The sequence below is a fragment of the Eptesicus fuscus genome, chromosome 12, assembly GCF_027574615.1.
Source record: "Eptesicus fuscus isolate TK198812 chromosome 12, DD_ASM_mEF_20220401, whole genome shotgun sequence".
NCBI classification, from domain to species: Eukaryota; Metazoa; Chordata; class Mammalia; order Chiroptera; family Vespertilionidae; genus Eptesicus; species Eptesicus fuscus.
In genome coordinates this window covers 40017089-40036042 of record NC_072484.1, presented here as the reverse complement: position 1 = coordinate 40036042, position 18954 = coordinate 40017089, and the positions used below count along the sequence as shown (strand labels likewise).

Genomic DNA, 18954 nt, shown 5'->3' with positions numbered 1-18954 from the left:
TATTTCTTATTTTTCCAAACAGATAAAATAACATCTAAAAGCATCAAAATGTGTCCTAGCTCAAATGGAAATATCGTAAATGTTCTTCCAACATAATGTTAGAGGAAGGGTTGTAATATATTCCAATTGTTACAATATTACAAGAATATTAAAAAAGAGAGAGAGAAAAAAATTACAATTGTGTGAAATGCTTTGTGAGTGAATTTAGGAAACAATGCACTCATCTCTTATAGGGTTTTAATTGCACTTTAAAAAATATTTTTTATTTCCAGCCTATTAACAAGGACTTTCTTTTTTCTTTTTTTCTTTTATTCCCTGACAATTATTTACAATTTTTTCTTTTATTCCCTGACAATTATTAGGGTTTGAGGAAAACAGTTCTACATTGTTTAGTGGCACACTACCAAAGAACCCTCACAAATCTTTGTTATTCTGGGGACATAAGTTTTTTTAACTAGAAAGAATATGAATTCAAAAGACAATTCCTTAGTTGGTGCTTACTATGTTTTACTATTAGTAGACTGACAGGGAGTTTACTGGTGTGAGTGTGTGTGTATGTGTGTGTGTGTGTGTGTGTGTGTGTGTGTGTAATTATTGAAATCTGATATAAGTAAACTTAGTCTCTAGCTAGGAGAGAAACAGTACAGACTGTCTATTCTATGCTCTACATTTATAACTAGCAGGTTCATACAATATGGTTAAAAGCAGGTTTCCATTTTTGCAAAGTTATATTAGCTTATCTAGTCACCATAACAAAATCGAAGCAGTAAAGCCAGCCTTAGAAAAATACCTGCCTTTAAGAAAGAAAAGTTGGCTCCTTAGTTTGAATCATTATTCGTAAACATGAAGTTCGTTAGAACACCAATTTTATAGAAACCATCTAAAGCAGGCGTCCTCAAACTACGACACGCGGGCCACATGCGGGTGTTTTTGCCGTTTTGATTTTTTACTTCAAAATAAGATATGTGCAGTGTGCATAGGAATTTGTTCATAGTTTTTTTTAAACTATAGTCCGGCCCTCCAACGGTCTGAGGGACAGTGAACTGGCCCCCTGTTTAAAAAGTTTGAGGACCCCTGATCTAAAGCATAGTGAAAAATATGTGGTGCTTCATATTAAAGAAGATTACTCAGACTTAGAAGCCAATGATGATGGGAAATCTGAAATAAAAAGCAATAATATCAGCAGTCTTTAAAAAACAGTTTCCCTAGGGGGTCCCTCATTGTCCCTTCACTTCTTCCTATCATTAAAGAATTTGTGTTGACCTATTTAATTTTCGACCTTCCACCTCTTTGTCAAATCTGGCTGAGGTCAGCTTTCCTAAGTCCTGCTGCTGTCCTGTGACTGAGGAGTGTGTGACATGACAACTGGCTCATTTGCATACTTTTCTCTTATTGGCTGAAGAAACTGCCTAGGCAGTGAAATACTTAAAGAAGATACAGATTTTAGATGCTTCCTCATTTTGAAAAGTGGGAACATTTCTGCGTGCTTAGAGAGAGCATCTATAAAACCCCAGACTCTATACATTAATTAGGATAGCACTTTTCCCCACCAAACATGAACAGAAGTTAAGGGTAATTTAAAATGTACTCCTACAGACATAATGCCAGCTGATTAAAAAACCCTCAATTCTAATTGTGTTTAAAGGCTCTGGTGTTTGGTGGGATTTTAAAAGTCCCATAACCACATGATCAATCCAGGTGATTTAAAATCAATGCTGAAGCCAGACAAAGGCTGTTGTAAACAGCTCTCTATTTGCTTTATGGAAATGGTGGAAAATCAGAGTATAGCTCTTTCTTCAGTGAGATGGCTAACTGGTAAGAAAATAGCTCAAGCCTATGAGGCCACTTGCATTTCCCTGGTGGAAAATTCAGAAACGCAAACTGAACAAACCACTTTCTTGTCTGGAGAAAATAAAGAGAAAGGCTCTAAAAACTGTGCTCATTGAAATTGATAACTCTTTCTTGCTAACATGAAAAGAATGCTGTGGCCATCATATATTTATATCTAATGTCAATATATTTGATAAGTCATATATATATATCCAAATAATACTCCCATCTTTGGCTACATATATATATATATATCCTTAAATTCTAGAAGTACAGGACTGTTAAGTAATATATATATATATAAATATATATATATATAGCCTTAAATTCTAGAAGTACAGGACTGTTAAGTAATTTCCTTCAAGAACACTCAGAAACTGAGTGATTTTGCAAACCACCCTGGACAAAGGACCCTTGTTAAAGTCGGGTGTGATAGTATAGTTGTCATTTCAAAGGTCTGTCTCAAAGGCCTTGTCATTACTCTCATTAGCATAGACCTTAATGCAGCTTGAATTTTGGGGGTTTCCATTAAATTAATATTAAAATGGTTCAGAATGACAGTAGATAGACTACATGCAGAAGTATTTTCTTCATGGCCAATCCAAAACGGTATCTTTCATAACTGTTTTAAATCTTTTCCCACTGCTAACGGTGTTAATTTGCTAAACTATGGGTCAAGTGCGCTCCTTCCGTGGTCAAATACACATATCTGGCAAAGCAAAACTCGCTTGGTGCCACATTTACTGCTTGCTATCTCTCTTTTCTCTTTCTGTTTCCAGTCACACTCCTTGGAAGAACGGGCCTCACAGCCTTCCCGTTGCCACGCTTCCACCCACCACTGCACCAAGACTGCTCTTTAGAGTCACCAATGACCTTCTGTTGCCAAATTGGATGGACTGCTCTTCCTTTTTATCTTACTTGATCTTTCAGCAGCGTTTCCTCCATGCGACATGCTTCTCTTTGGTGGCTAAGGCAGCACAGTCTTCTGATTTTCTTCCTGCCCTCAAACCACCCATTCTATGGTTTTGTCAATTCCTTCTCTTCCATCTCATCTCTAAGTGTTGAACTTTTTAGACTTTGTCCCAGCCCCCTTCCCTCGCATCACTCCATACTCACCTGCTCTGAATACACCAACATGTCAATCATACCTAATGTTTACCTCTAGAGCCATGTGTGTAGCTACATATATGACAGTTCCACATGATTGTTCTCTAGGCATCTCAAAGATCATCAGTTTAATATAAAATCATCAGTTTTAATATAAAAAACTGAGTGATTAATTTTTTACCATCCCCTGGATCCACAAATCTGCTCCTCTTCCACTATGTCCCATCTATTCTGTTGCTCACACCAAAAACCCGGGATTCATCCTCAACATCTCACTCTCAATTACCACTCCAAATGCAGCATGCGTGTCAATTTCATCTTCAGATTCATTTCATTTCTCTCTATCTTCACTGTCCCCATACCAGTCTAGAATGCTGTCATCTCTAGCGTGGAATATTTCTAGAACAGCCTTGTCACTGGTCTTCCCATTTCCACTTCTGTCTTCCTTCAGTCCATTCCCCACATAGCAGTTAGATCAGATTAAGTCACTTGCTAGAGATCTTCATAGTCCCCACTGCATTTAGCATATTATCAAAATTCTTCACCATGACTCCAGGGCCTCTGACCTAGCTCTTGCCTATCTCCCAGTCTTGTCTCTGATTGCTCTCCTATAAAATCTCCTTGGTGTATAAGATTTTAAAGTATATTATTAAGGACTAAAGGCCCGTTGCACAAAGATTTGTGCAATAGGCCTTCCTTCCCCTGGCTGCCAGCACCAGTTTTCCTCCAGCACCCGGGACCCAGGCCTTTGCTCCGGCCGCAGCAGAGAAGCCAAGCCTTGAGGCTTCTCTACTACGGCCACAGCAGAGAAGCCAAGCCTCTTCAGTCTTCAGTCTTTGCTCCACACCTATGTATGCAAATTAACCTGCCATCTTTGTTGGGTTAATCTGCATACTCACTCCTGATTGGCTGGTGGGTATTGCGGAGGTATGGTCAATTTGCATATTTCTCTTTTATTAGTGTAGCTGTATTGACATACTAAATGCTTAGGTTCCCCAAATAGTGAAGTGGCTCATATCCTGGGGATTTCACTATATTCACAACTTGGAAAAGCAAAGCAACTAAAAATGTTCCTGCAGTTAAGTCTCTGGAGGAAGCATCCATTTCCTCATGGCTGTTAAGAAGAAATACATTATTTCACTAGTGTGTTGCAAGAACGTAGTAGCTGGCATAGAGTAAATACTTAATATTTGTTCAATTGATAAATTTGAATGGATGATGCAGTGAGAAAGATCCTACCATACTGTGAAAGATATCTAGAAACAGAGAAATCTTGAATTTTGTGTTGTACCTGAGCAGCTGGAGGAAACTTCTGATGAAGGACAAAGCTGTAAGGGGTTAACAAGATATTGGTGACTTCTGTAAGCACAGTTTCTGTTAGTGATTTTATCTGGTCGAGGCTCCCTCCTGTTGTAATTTGAAGATGAGAAAAGTCATCAGAAAGTGGAATGTGGAGAGAAAGGGAGGCTATATGTGTACCCAACAGTAGTTGCTTAAAGCTCTGTTGGGGGTTGGTATAACATAACAGGAAAACTCTCAGATCCATTATGAAAATCTAGGGATTCTGGCCTCAGCTCAGAGGAAAATTTCTGCATAGAAAAAAAACAAAAACTAAAATCTCATAAACTAGATTTTTATAATTGTATATAATGTTTTAAAGCAAATATAGAAATATGTAGGCTATGATTGCAAATAATATAAATAGTTATACATGTAAATAAGTAATATATAAACAAAATATTTGGGGGGGGGTGTGTTGTGATGATTATTCCCCTCTAAACCTTCTTTAATGTTGCTACATTGCCTTTCCAATAGTAATACCCCCTACCCAAAGCACATTCCACTCATCCTAAGGCTCTATTTCAGTCTTTACAATTCTAAATCTAATGCAAGTTAATTCTCCTTATTATTAATTTGACTTTATAGACCATTGAGGACTTAAAATGTTAATTCACACATTATTTGTTCCTTATATAATCTGTGATTTTATTCGGTAAACCCAGTGTTTCCCCAACTCTACTTTGCATTAGCATTACCTGGGAGTGGACATCTGGGCCCCTGCCTCAGAGATTCTGATTCAGAAGGTCTGAGGTAGGAGATCTATTTTGAAATATCCAACATGATTCTGATGTCAGCTGCTTTGAAAAGAACAATGCTAAATGACAACGCCCCATGAATTTATGGAAAAGGAACTCCTAGACAGAAACATCTATGGAGAACTAAACACATAGACATATAAGAACTATTGGCTTTGTATTACAATTGATAATGATTTCCCCCTGTATGCATTTTGCATTTTCAAAAGTCCTCCCACATCCTTTTGTAAAACATCTCATCTTTCTGGCCCCACTGTACTTTCTTTAAAAAATAAAATAAAATAAGGATGATGGCTTACATTATTGCTTTCAGCCTAAAAAAAAAAATTGTGATATACAGTAGGCACTCAATAAATGTTGAATGAATAAATGAACGCATGGCTTCCTCACAAAAACCATGGTGGTGTATTGGGGTGGTGTCAACAGGTTTGTGACACATAGTTTTATACCTAGTAAATTTCAGCTCAGAGAAGTTAAGTAACAAAGTGAGTAACTGGCTCTAAGACTAAATATTCTGACTACTTACTTGGCGGTCTTTCCTTCAGCATCGTTGCTGAAACTTGCCGATTAGACTGTGCTGGGTGAAGGACAGTCACCTGCTGTATTCTGTATTCATACCACCACCAATAAATGACAAACTGCTGTGTATGTATAATGGCATGTAAGTTGTTACCTTTTTCTTTAACCTCTGTCTACAGTAGAAGCAGTAATTCCAGAGGCTTGATGTACATGTCTACAAGTAATAAATCTATGTGAGTTATAGCTGTGTCCTTGTAGATTTACAACTATAAGTTTTCATTCATCTCTGACAACACATTTACATAAATTACAGCAACACAATAACAATGCTATACACTGGGATGTGCATCCAGAGAAACTCAAGGGGCATTGGGAGCTGGCTTTCTCGGTACCACAAAGGGCCACTCTCAGAAAATATGAAAAACCAGCATTTAATCGGGTGTGGTGGCCATTCGATAGGTGCTTAACTGCTCTTGTCATTCCTTTGAAAGTAAACTATGTTTTTAAATAACTTTTTGCATTAATGAATATTCTAGATTAAGATGTAACTTGGGGGAAGAGCAGACTTGCTTAGCAGTTAAACATTCAAAGGAATAGTTATTTCTAGCACCTACTCTGTCTCCAAGTGTGGCTGCCACAGCGCTGAAGCAGGAGAGCAATCAGCTGAATTGGGAGGAGGAGGGACAGTGTCCGGTAATCAAGGGCAACCTCTCCCTTCAGAGCAAAGGGGAGGGTCTCCTGGACAGTGCCAGGAAGGGATCGGAGCCAGGTCTCCGGAGGCGGCTCCTGCTCTCTGCCAACCCAGCTCACTGTCTCTGTGGGAGTAAAGGGGAAAGTTTGTACCTTTAAACTAACCTTATTATTAGCCTACTGGGTGTTTAAATGTTTCCTATTGGTAAGAGATTCATTCATAGACCAAGACAAAAAGTTCTCTTTCAAATTCAGAAACTCCAAACTGGACTGACCTTTGAAAATGACTCTTAATTCACCAGCACCATTTACTGAGCACTTCAACTGCAAAAGCACACAACTAAGTATGTCACAAACGCTAGCTCAATTGATCGGGAAGACCCAAACGCATCCATCCCCATGCTGCAGGCGAGGAAACTGGTTCAGTTTTGGACAATTGAGACACAGAACAGGCTTTCTAAGAGGGTGCATTTGCTTTTAAAACTTCTCTCTTGCTCTGGATGGTACCCTCTGCAGAGGCTGCTGGCTCTGTGGCAGCCATCCTGTGCCCTGAGGTGGTGCAGCCTATGAGAGCCCAACACAGTCTGCAGTGGAGCAGGAGACGGAAGACTGGCGGCCCTGAGGGTACCACTTGCCCCTACGTGTTATAGGAAATAATAAATTCTTTCACGTAAAGCCTCTTTTGTAACTCTCACTACTTTGCACATAAAATATCCTAACTTTGAAATCTTCCCAACAATTGCAAAATTATTCTTAAAATTCCTCTCTATGCCTAAATCTTTCCTTTTATATGTCTGTCTTCCCTACCAGTTCATACACAGCCCATCTGTTTTTTCTTTCAGAAAATGTTGCTTTTACTTTTACATTATGGTATCAATCTATATTTTAGTGTATATATCTAAAATACTGTATTTTAAGACTTATCATCATCCACTTGCTCTATATGCTTCTTACTCCTTGTCTTCACCCAGTCCCCACAGATACCAACCAAGCCCCGAGCACCTGCTACCTGGGTTGTTACCAAAGCCTCAAGGAGCAAACCATCGCCAATTCCTGGTCTGCAGTCCTGACCTTCCAAATGGAATATCTAATCCTGTTGCTCCCCTGCTTGAAACTCTTAAATGGTTTCTCTAAATGTACTGAATGCATTCAGCATAGTATTGATTTATGCACTTTAAAAACTTTTAAAATCAGTCACTAGCAATTACAAATTTGGAGGTTATTAAAAACTCAGATTTTCATCTTATCTTGAAAAACCAGGAGATCAGGCAACACTAGGTCCATGATTCCACAGGGCACCCACCTTCAGGGTCTGAGACATGGCTGATGCCTTTACCAGAGCAGGTGCCCTTCAGTCCGCCATGGTCCCTAGCCCTCCCAGTTCTGTCGCTAACACTCAAGTGCAATAGCAGCTGGCATTTTATTAAAGGCTTATGCTGTTGTTTTATAGAGAATAGTGTTAAAAAGAAAGGTAAATATTTTTTTGGATGGTGCTATCAAAAATGGAAGTGAAAGATAAATCTTACCTTGTTTTATTAATTTAAGCTACCTGCTTAGTAACTGCTTGGTCTCTTAGACATCTCAGTTTGTCGCTCACTGCTGACAAACTATGAAGCAATCTAGCCAAGAAGGGCTTCCCATGCCTCAGACCCCCTCTCTACCAGCTTTGTCTTGCTTCCCCTCCACCACACTCCCATGCTCCTTTGCAACTTTTGCTCTCAGTACATGAACCTTTTCCCGTTCTTGTCTCCCAAATTCTGTTGTAGCATTAGACACTTTATTGTGCTTGTGTCTGCCTTTCCGCTTTGCTATTCCTACTAGACTGTAAATAACTTGCCCACACAAGCAGTCATTCCCTTCCGCATTTCATGGTGTCACGTGAATACGTCTAAGCACTACACACTGTATGTATTATACTACAGAATCTCTCTTAACTGACTTCTACTTTACTGACTCAAGGGTGAACCAATATTATCTATTAGAGGCCTGGTGCATGCACTTGTGCACAAGGGGGGGGCGGTCCGGCCAGCCTGCCCCAATGGGGGCCATTGGGGCTGGGCCGGCGAGGAGGAGGGGACGCGGAAGGTTGGCCGGCCGGCCCTTCCCCTGATCGAGGTGAGGGGGGGCCAATCAGGGGCAGGGTGGCTGGGGGAAGGGGCCGCGGGCAGTTGGCCAGCTGGCCCTGCCCCCGATTGGGGTTGGGGGGGGGGGCTGGGGGCCAGGCCGGCTGGGGAGGGGCCGTGGGAAGTTGTGAGGAACTGATTGGGGCCCCAATTGGGTCAGTTGGCTGCCACAGTGAGCGTCATAGCAACCAGTCGTTCCGTCATTCCAGTCGCTTGGCTTTTATATATAAAGACTAGTAGCCCGTTTGCACGAAGATTCGTGCAATAGACCTTCATTCACCTGGCTGCCTGCACCAGTTTTCTGCCGGCACCAGGGACCCAGGCCTTGGCTGTGGCCACCGCCTTCTGCCTTCTTTCAGGGTCCGGGCTTGGCCCTGGGCGGTGGCCTTGGGCTCGGCTGCACCCAGCGTCCCTGCTACCTGATCTCAGGAGCGAGCCGACCCCCAGGTCTGCTCGCTCCTGCGATCGGAGCAGGCACCCCGCTGGTGCCCAAGGCCGGGAAAGCCTCGGCCGGCTTTCCCGGCCTTGGGCTCCGCCGCACCCCAGCGTCCCTGCAACGGTTTCCTGGTGGGCGTGGTTGATGGGCGTGGCTTGGTTGGTGGGCGTGGCTTGGGCGTAGCGAAGGTGCGGTCAATTTGCATATTTGTCTATTATAAGGTAAGATTCTCTCTGTAAAACATCCTGACTGATGCCCACCAAACAAGGAACACCAGTGCTTTCGAGGCCCAACCGCTACTGCTCCCACCAGCTGAGCTCTGTGATCTGGAGTTAGTCAAAGCTATGCTAATGGTGATATAAAATTTTAAATTAAGAATGGGAAGACAGCTTTACAAAGACACATACATACACACATTCCTGATACCAGGTGTTAGAAAACTGCAAAAAAGTGGGAAAAGCATAAATATCTAGGACTATATTCCTACATTGCTTTATGAGTATCTTTAATTTCCCAATCTACTTAAAAAAACAGAAGCTGGTGTGGTTTAGAAAGAAAAATGTGGACTAATTATAGAAAGAAAAGGCCTTGGTCTCACAAGAGAGAAAATAAGGTAATTTTAAAATACAATATTTAACACGTTAAGCACCCAGCCTGTTTTGTCTTCTGGATGGAAAGTATAGTATCAGTCACCAGTGACTGACATGGGGCTTAATGTGTTAAGATATACAGCAGGTCCTCAGGTTACGTCAGAGATCCGTTCCTACGGCGCAATTTGCTGTAAGTCGGAACCCACCTACTTAAGCACCTACGTCACTCACATGGAGCACATACACAGCAGTAATGAAGTGAAACAGTAAAAAAAAAGTTAAAAGAAAGATAACAATTCCTGACCTTTACTTGTGGTAAATAAATAATAAAAAGCATAAAGCACATATGTACATACGTCGAAATGACACTTTTTTAAAAAATAAATACTGTAAATTGGAGATGGCAACATAACCACGAAATGACGTACGTCAAGTCCGATGTAACCTAAAGACTGCCTGTATATCATTTTCTATGATTCCACACTTGAGCAACATTTTTTATTAACTGAGCAACTTTTGGGGCTAATTGTGCCAGATCTGAAGGCTTTTATGATACCTCCCCCCACTAAACATGAGCTCCATCCTGAGTTTTATTTGAGATAGGAGCTACCAAATTTTGACAATATTCTCTTTAAGTCACCATCAACATCTCTTTAGCTCCTATCATGAACTACAGACTTGTGTCCTCAATATATGGGTTAGAGTACTTAGGATTCACTTTTATAGAATGACTACTATATGCCAGGCCTTGTTCTAAGTACCTTATATATCAAGAGTGGATATAAAGAATACAAGGCAGTGAATCCAGAATAAATTTGATGCACCGTGACTCTCCTATGTAATATTTTTTAAATGTATGGACTAAATATATATGAAATATATGTATGCAGACATTTATACTTTCATTTTTTATGTGTTGGGAAGAAAAAGTGAATGGCTAGGAAGGAAACTGAAAGGCATTAAGAAATATAGATAAAATGTGAATTTTGGGAATCGTAATAACTTTTAGTCCACCCAATGCTTTTGCAGGAATGTTGAAATACCTGAATAACTGTTGTGTTGGTAAAAGGTAGAATTATCTGCCTCGTGTAGTCCCAATTATAGAAAGAATCTAATTTTCTTTCTTGGTGTAAATACTTGCATTCAAAGTATAACATGGATATAAGAAATACTCACTGAATGATGGGGTAAACAAACAGAAAAATCCTCCTCTATACTCTAAGTTAAAAATATTCTTTAAAAAATTTTTTTAAACTTTCAGAATAAATGATGGTCTAATTTCAAGCATTGTTCCAGATAGGTTTCTCTTCCTAGAGGTTCTTCTCTAAATAGCATTTCACTCTTAAAACGGGATGCTTGTTAGGTAATTCTTCAACGTGATGTCAGGGAGCCATTGTCTTCTCCAACCATTCATCTTATTACCCTCCCTGACGCTGTATTTCTGGTTGCTGCTTCAGAATGTCACAGGCAGCACCTGCCAGAAAACCAGCTGCTGAAAAGAGCAGGAAGAAAATGCCTAAAATGTCACTGTCTGACTAAGTACTCTAGTCAATTCTCACTGCAATTTTTGCAATCACAGCCTAAGTGCCCTTGATGCCTGCCCGTTATAGAATTCTGCGCGTTGAAAACTGCGCCCGAAGCTTCAAAACTCTGCCTTAAAATAACATCAATCTTACTGTCCACCAGCTCCCGAAGGTCCAGTGCTCCTCCTAACTAGAAGTAAAAGCTTTGGTATTTTTAGAGAGAAGAACACATTGCTTTCCAAACTTCTATGATTATAGGTGTGTTTGCTGATATTTTTGTTGGGTCTTGAAAATTAGTTCCTCTGATATGTAGCAGCCTTAGAGTGCTTGCCAGAATTAAATGTATTACAGAAAATCACACTGGCATATTGTCATCAGAATGCTTTAAATCCCGTGCTGAAAACATTTTCATATCTTGCCAACCCACACTTTTCCTAAAAATTATAATTTATGGAAAATGCCAGCATTCAGTAATTTCTTCAATGCTTTGCTAACACTATGTAACTGTATTCACAAAATCTATGTTACTGGCTTAGTATTTCCTAAGTCCCAGACAAGAGGTGTTTCTACTTATCTATTGGAATCACTGCTTTTCACATAAGATTTGTGCAATTCTTATGTGAAATGCTAGTAAGTCTAATTCTCAAAATTTGCAGTTGAGGACAAATGGGATTGAGGGAAGAGGAGCTTGACAGAAAAACAATGAGGCCATCCTCCTCATAGTCCATATTCACTTTAAGGGAGTTGTGGTTTTGCTTCTCATTAGTCTAGTTAGATGCTTGGCAGGGGCCTGAATATAACAATATGACTGGACCAGGCAGGGAAGTCTTGTTGGCTGAAAAATGAAGGTGAGCCAGGCTGGACAATGATGATAAATCGAGGTTTAAACAGTGGTAAAAAGGATTTGGACAGAGTTTGGGCTTGCTCTCACTTTAATACCCATGAATCAGGGAAGAAGCAGAGCAGAGGCTACTCAGCAGGCGAGGGGAAAGTAAGTGGAAGCAGTGTCCAGTGGCCTCCTTCTTTCCCCGTGAATGAAGGTGATCTGAAGTTCAATGCATCCATCCAGCAGGGAGTAAGGAATCCCTGAGGCCACAGAAGCACCAACCTCAGGCCCATTGCTTTTTCTAGCATTCCAGAATACACCTCCTGCTCTTTAAGGGATATAGCTAGACCTTAGTAGCCACAGTTCTATACATACAATCAATCAATCTTGGCTTCTCTTCTTTCCTTCATTATCTGGCCTAGGGCAGGCCTGGCCACGGTCCACTACAGAAATGTATCTTTCATGACTCAAAAGAAAGAGGCCCTCTATGCTGTTTCTGAAAATGTACCCCATCATCCCTTAAAGAAAAACAGTATTTTGATGAGGTGTTTCTGACCTACAAAAATATAACTATACCCAAATTACAAATATATCCTATATAATAAAAGTCTAATATGCAAACCGACCAAACAGCAGAATGACTGGTCGTTATGATGTGCACTGACCACCAGGGGGCAGATGCTCAATGCAGGAGCTGCCCCTGGTGGTCAGTGTGCTCCCACAGGGGGAAGCGCCACTCAGCCAGAAGCTGGGCTCACGGCTGGCAAGCGCAGTGGCAGTGGCAGTGGCGGGAGTCTCTCCTGCCTCTACGGCGGTGGCAGCACTAAGGAGCAGCTAGCCGAGCAGTAAGGAGCAGTGAGCAGGCAGGTGGTAAGGAGCGAGGGGTCCCAGACTGCAAGAGGGCACAGGCTGGGCTGAGGGACACCCCCCTCCAGTGCACAAATTTTGTGCACCGGGCCTCTAGTTTTGACATCATTATGTATAGGTTTTACTCCAAAGACTCGGGGTGTTTTATTTGATCAACTTGTATTTTACTGTGCACCAGGAACTAGAAAATATTAGGCTTTAAAAATGAGTTTAATCTTTAAGGAACTTACTTAAAATTTTTAATAATAAAGTTCTTTTAATAATTTAACAATTAGGTAAGACATCAGCCACACTCTTTTCTCGTGCCTAGATTTACTGAAGTGAATCAGATGCCTCTGAGTAACACAGTGCAAACTTCATAAGGAAAATGAGTTAACATGAACTTGAGAGAAACTTACAGAGCCAGCAGTTGTTTACTACACAGAATGTGTTCAGAAAGGACTAGAAAATTAGTGAGATAGAAATCAAGTCTGCCAAACCAGAGGCAAATGTTGCTGGAGGGAGAATTTCCATATCTGGTTTAACCAAAGTCACACCTGTAGCTCTAGGGTTCCTGGAGCATAACTAGTCTGCTTATCAAGAACACTGCCTACCAACAAAACTTAAGCACTACATAGGGAGTTACTATTTTTTTTTTAAATGAAGCAAAATTCGAGTCAGGTATAGTCTGAAAGTGCTAGCAGTTGCCAAGTGAAAATGCAGTCAGCAGCACAGCAGAATTTTAACTATTGAACTGCATCAAAGTTTCTGATTTCCATAATCAGTAGAGATTCAACTTAGCACCACAGGCAAGAGCTGCCTTTAAGCAGGAAATCTACGCATGACCCGAGGCAGTGCGGCCTCCCTTCCCCACAGTGCCCCTAACTAGGAGTGAGAACTCAAAGCCTTGAAAGTCCATAAACACCTGAGGCCTCAAGTTTTAGCTTTAAAATTCTCTAAATTTTTGCAATGTAATGTATTTCTAAGATCATTTAAATATGATAATAGCCATAATTTACTGAATATTAGCTCCTGGGCAGGCCCTGTGCTAAGAATTTTACATAAATTATCTTATGTACTTCTCACAATAACATACACTGTTTCTATCCCTGTTTTAAGGGAGGGAGCTTCAGCTCAGAAGCTAAGAAACTTCCCCAAGGTTATCAAATTAACAAATGATGAAGATGGAATGTGAACCACACAAGTTTCTAGTTATTATTCTCCAATATATTACGCTATACTGTTGTAAATCACTTTTTGGTTAAATTAGTTAACCTACCTCCTCAATCATCTACCTCCAGGACCAGCAAACCTTTTCTGTAAAGGGCCACAGTAACTACGTTAGGCTGTGGGGACCGCATGAGGTCTCCGTTGGTCACAACAACTCAGTTCTGCCGCTGCAGCGTGCCAGCAGCTCAGACGATCCTTAAGGGAATCAGCGGGGATGTATTCCAGTAAAAGTTTAAATACATCAACAGGCGGCGGGAAGATTTGGGCAGCATTTTGAGAACCCTTGATATAAGTAAAACTCATGTTCAGATAGATCTGCATATCTGTCCTACGGTTTTGCATAATCTCCTATTCTTGTTTAGGAAGAACAGGTTAAAAGAAAATTATTTTTAAAAACGGGAGAAGCCAATGCCAAGAGGTAAGGGAAAGGGATTTAATTTTTCTCTTCTCCCCTCTACCAACCTATCGATAACAACAGGGACTGCATAGGACCCTCCCTCCAGTCCCTCAGCCATGGGTTCTCTGCTTCCCCTGGGCCCTGGGTATCCTCAGCCTCTGGCATCCTGTGCCCGCAGGCCACAGCCGATTTCCCCATCAGCGCTGACTCCCCATTTAGGTGGTTCTGCCTTACCTTCCCACCTAACTGGACACCTACCCCTAAGGTCCAGCGACGTTTTCTTCTGCATTGTTTAGAAAGGCATATCTCGATGCTTTTGCTCATGCTAGGAAAAATGTCCCACTCTCTCTGTTAACTGAGTCCAATGTCTAATTGCAGAAATGCCCTACTGCTTCCTAGTTCAAAACCCCTAGTCCCTTGAGTCAACTTTAAAACATCCTCTCTAGACATGCCAACTATACTTGTACATTTTGGTTCAAGTGTTACTTCACTTATTTCAAATACTGTAACACTAATTCCATAAAGGAATGAGAATCATTCTTACTTGAGAGTTATTGTCACTGGATATAATTGGCCAAAGTAGTTTGGTTTATAAGATTGATTTTAGAGATTTACCTTTGTTTCCAGTTCTGAATAATGAGAGAAAAGGGTAATGTTCCGTTTCCCATAGAACTGGAAGGTAAAGGTTATTCAGGCTTGTAACACTAGTCATAGCTTTGGATATCAAAATCAAGAAGCTGAGGTAGAAGAAAAATCATGGGGACACTAAAATGTCCAAATGCACTCAAATGTAGACAGAAAATAAAATGGAATATCAATAGCATTACGAATTCCTGTTAAGAAAGAATGTCTGATTAATAAGTGCATCTCAAGTAACTCAAAAAGAATAAGACATTCAAATTACTCATGTTTTTTTGCATTGTACTAAGATCTTCACTGAGACCACTTAGGAGGAAGAAAACTGTAAAGTGTCTAGTTGAGGACAGTTTGTTCCTTTCTTATTAATGCTTAGCTGCTCCTCTCACTCCTCTTGGCTCACAGGGCCTCACTTCTCCCTCTGCCGGCGGCAACCATGTTTTGTCCGATAACGAAGAGTCCTCTATGATTTCCACACTTTGATTTTAAAGAAGCTTGAAAAGGTCCCCTTGTTCTATTTTTTTTTCTGCACCTTGTAGATGTTTGTGGTTTATTTCTCTCAAGCCTCCTAGTAATGATAAACTCCAATTTTAAAGAACTATCTCTCTTAGGAGCAAATAATATAAACAACATGTAACTTAATTTTTAAGCAGGTATTCAGAGAGGTTTCATTGCTCAAAGTGAGAGCTCAAAGTAAAGGAATATGGTCACCAATGAGAACTTAATGTCTTAAAACACACAGACAAACTTGAATTATTACATAAGTAGAGCCAATGGTACAGACTGTGCGCTCCCAGGAATGCACAATGCACACCCACACGGTAGAGACCCGGAGGAGGCCTGCAGAGAGGAACATTCAAATGGTCCCCTCCAAATGTGCCTGACCCCCAAAACTTTTACCCCCAACACCTGTTACCATATGTGAGAACTACTTCATGGAAAGCAGCCAGGGGAGCTTTTGGAGAATTAATTAATAGCATATTAAATGTAAGAGACAATTTAAAATTTTAGCCACATCTTTATGGACTTCATATTTCTTCTGGAAATTCCTAGTACAGTTGGCTATATCAATCTGATACAGTTCAATATAATTCCCAATATGGTGAATACATCCACGTTGCTAAATGCTACAGTGAAACATAACAAGTCAGGACTTGGAACTATTTATCAATGAGCATTGTAAATTCACCACGGTCACAGCAGAGCCTAGCCCTGATTTTGCCATTAACTAAGAGTGTGACACTGGGCTAGAGATTTAGTCTCAGAGCTTTGAGACACTTATATCTAAATTGGAGCTAGACTTGCCTTGTCTACCCAACTGGTCCATTTTGAGAACGAAGTGATCAAGATCAAAATCGAAACCAAGACTTTTTCATCAATTATTATAAAACCATTAAAAGAGTTATAAAAATATATAAAGCTATATCTATTTCAATAGAACATCAGTTTTCTTTTCATAGAGCCACACTAAATGCTATTGTGATTTCTTTTTCCAAACTTTGCTAAATATCTCATTTTACCTAGTGAGAAAATTTTTATTTAGCCATTAACTATCATGTTGTATCATCAAACGTTTTTCAGAAAACACATGGCAAAAACAAACAATAAAATCAGAAAGCTTTGTTTAAAGAAGAAAAGATGCATCGCCCAGTGGTGTGTGAGCAGTGCCACCTACTCTGGGCTCTGTTACAAACTCACCTGTGGCATAACAAAGGCAGCCAGCCCCTCATCCCACCGAGTGCAGACAGTAGGGCTCTATACTCTTTGAGTCCTTCATTAAACTATTGATTCCTTTAGCATTATCCATAATGGTGAAGTGCTAGTCTCTCACTCCCTTCAATAGCTTCCTCACTTTATGGAGAGGAAGTCACGGTGATTTATTTACCTGACATTTTCCAGTCCGGATGTCGTACAGGGCCACTGAACCATTGCGAGCTCCCACTGCTATCCTGTGACTCCGCTCATAGTAGCTGACCATGTAGAACCTGAATTGAACATTTTCAAAACAACAACAATACCAGGTTAGATGACCTGCATGTAGAAGTGGAGAGCAACACCTGTCAAAGGTTAAAGCCAGCTCTGGTACATATTTTAAAATGTGTATATCTATAGTTAGTATATTGAGACTTTTCAAAAATGGTTCATTTTAGTAACTCTTAAAGCAATTGAAAGAAAAATGATGGGGAATGCCAGGAAGGTCTGTTAATAATTATTTTCAATGGAAAACAACGTAATAAGAAGAAGCACCCTTAAATTTTAAAATAAGAAATAAGTGACCCTTATTTGATGATACAAAAAAAAATACATGAAAACTCAGTTTTACTACTGTGACTATTATGCAAATATGTCTATTTGAACAGAAATGGAAAAAAAGGATTATATATTCAATCTAATTATGTTCTCATGGCTTATTATAGTATTAAGGAGTGAAATATACCTTCTAGCAGCAGAACAATCATATAAAAGCTCCATAGATGTTATGCTTACGTTCACATCAATAATTTAGAATGAAATTAGAAAGTTATCCACCAGAAAAAAAGCTACCTGGCAAATTCCCTAGATTTTCCACATTTATCAGTTTATCTAAATGACAGTTGTGGCTACAGGTAGTATGAATAACCATATTGGGTGTGATTTGGCATTGTGTAAAAATGGGATTTAGGGAGGATGGTTGGAAGGTTATAAGAAGTTGATTTATTTTTATTTTTTCTAGATTAATTTTCATGACTGAATTAAGTATTTCAATTCCAGGTCTATGCTTTGTCCTAATGATTCCATGGCCATATGGCAAGAGCCTGGGAAGGTAAGAATAAAAACTCTTAGAGGAGTAAATAAGGTGTGATGTTATATCCCTAAGGAGTTTTGAACATTATCTAGTCCTACTGTCTCGGTGTGAGAGTTGCCGGATGAACAAGTGGCCTACCCTAAATATTTATGAGGCTATTGCATCAATTCTATTACACACTCCTTGCCTTTTTTATCTTTGGTTTCATATTACCAGAAAACGTCGGTAACTTTTATTATTTTTAAAAACATGGGATGGGGAGGTAAAACGGATGATGGAAAAGAAATACCATCCTCTAATGCTTTCTAGAGACGGATGTAGAGTAGAAAAGTGCTGGGGCATAGACTGCGTTTCTGAAATGCCAGTGAGGGACGCTGAGAGATGGAGATAAGATGTTTGCAGGGGGACATTTTGAAACTAGGGACATTCTGACAAAGCCATTTTGGCATTATTAGACATTACGACATTCATACATATTTCATAAACCTGGAAAACTATTATGTTTTAAACTTTTTTGTTTTTTACTTATTACTAAGAAGTGGGTTCAACAATAATTTTGTCTGAACCCTAAGCCTCCCCAGCTGATGCGCCTCCTTCCTCTCAGTGGAGGACTAATGCTGCGTTTTCAGTCACGCAGAGACACCGCATTAGCACGCCCTGCAGGTCTCGCTGGGCACAGGTCTGGCACCTCCTCTTATGTATGGTTTGAGGCAGTGTTCGGCAAACTCATTAGTCAACAGAGCCAAATATCAACAGTACAACGACTGAAATTTCTTTTGAGAGCCAAATTTTTTAAACTTAAACTTCTTCTAACGCCACTTCTTCAAAATAGACTCACCCAGGCCGTGGTATTTTGTGGCAGAGCCACACTCAAGGGGCCAAAGAGCCGCATGTGGCTTGCGAGCCGCAGTTTGCCAACCACGGGTTTGAGGGAAGCAAGGGTGCTGAGGCTCCTGACACATAAAGCGCCCCCCCCCCCCATTAAGTGGCTATTAAAACATTAGTTTCTCAAAGCATCATTTCTACCTCAATGGAGAAGATAGGAGTCAGTATTCTAAATCTAATGTTCTTATACTAAAAAATAAAAAATGATTTAGTTTAAAAACAGTTGGTCTAGGTATTGGACTTCACTATATGCCTATATCTATACTTATATCCTTTATCTACATCTGCATCTATACACACATAAGCACACACAATTTATGTCCTTAGAGCAGTGGTTCTCAACCTTTCTAATGCCGCGACCCTTTAATACAGTTCCTCATGTTGTGGTGACCCCCAACCATAAAATTATTTTCGTTGCTACTTCATAACTGTAAT

The 18954-nt window shown here is 40.2% G+C and overlaps 1 protein-coding gene across 2 annotated transcripts in view; it reads right to left on the bottom strand.

Annotated features, from left to right (window-relative positions):
* The window catches only part of WDR7 (WD repeat domain 7), a 304621-nt gene that overhangs the window by 39854 nt on the left and 245813 nt on the right, over positions 1-18954 (bottom strand). For both annotated transcript variants that reach the window (XM_054723656.1, XM_054723657.1), the window contains one exon: positions 16735-16834. In XM_054723656.1, the coding sequence (XP_054579631.1) occupies positions 16735-16834 (100 nt within the window). The remainder of the gene's footprint in view (positions 1-16734; positions 16835-18954) is intronic.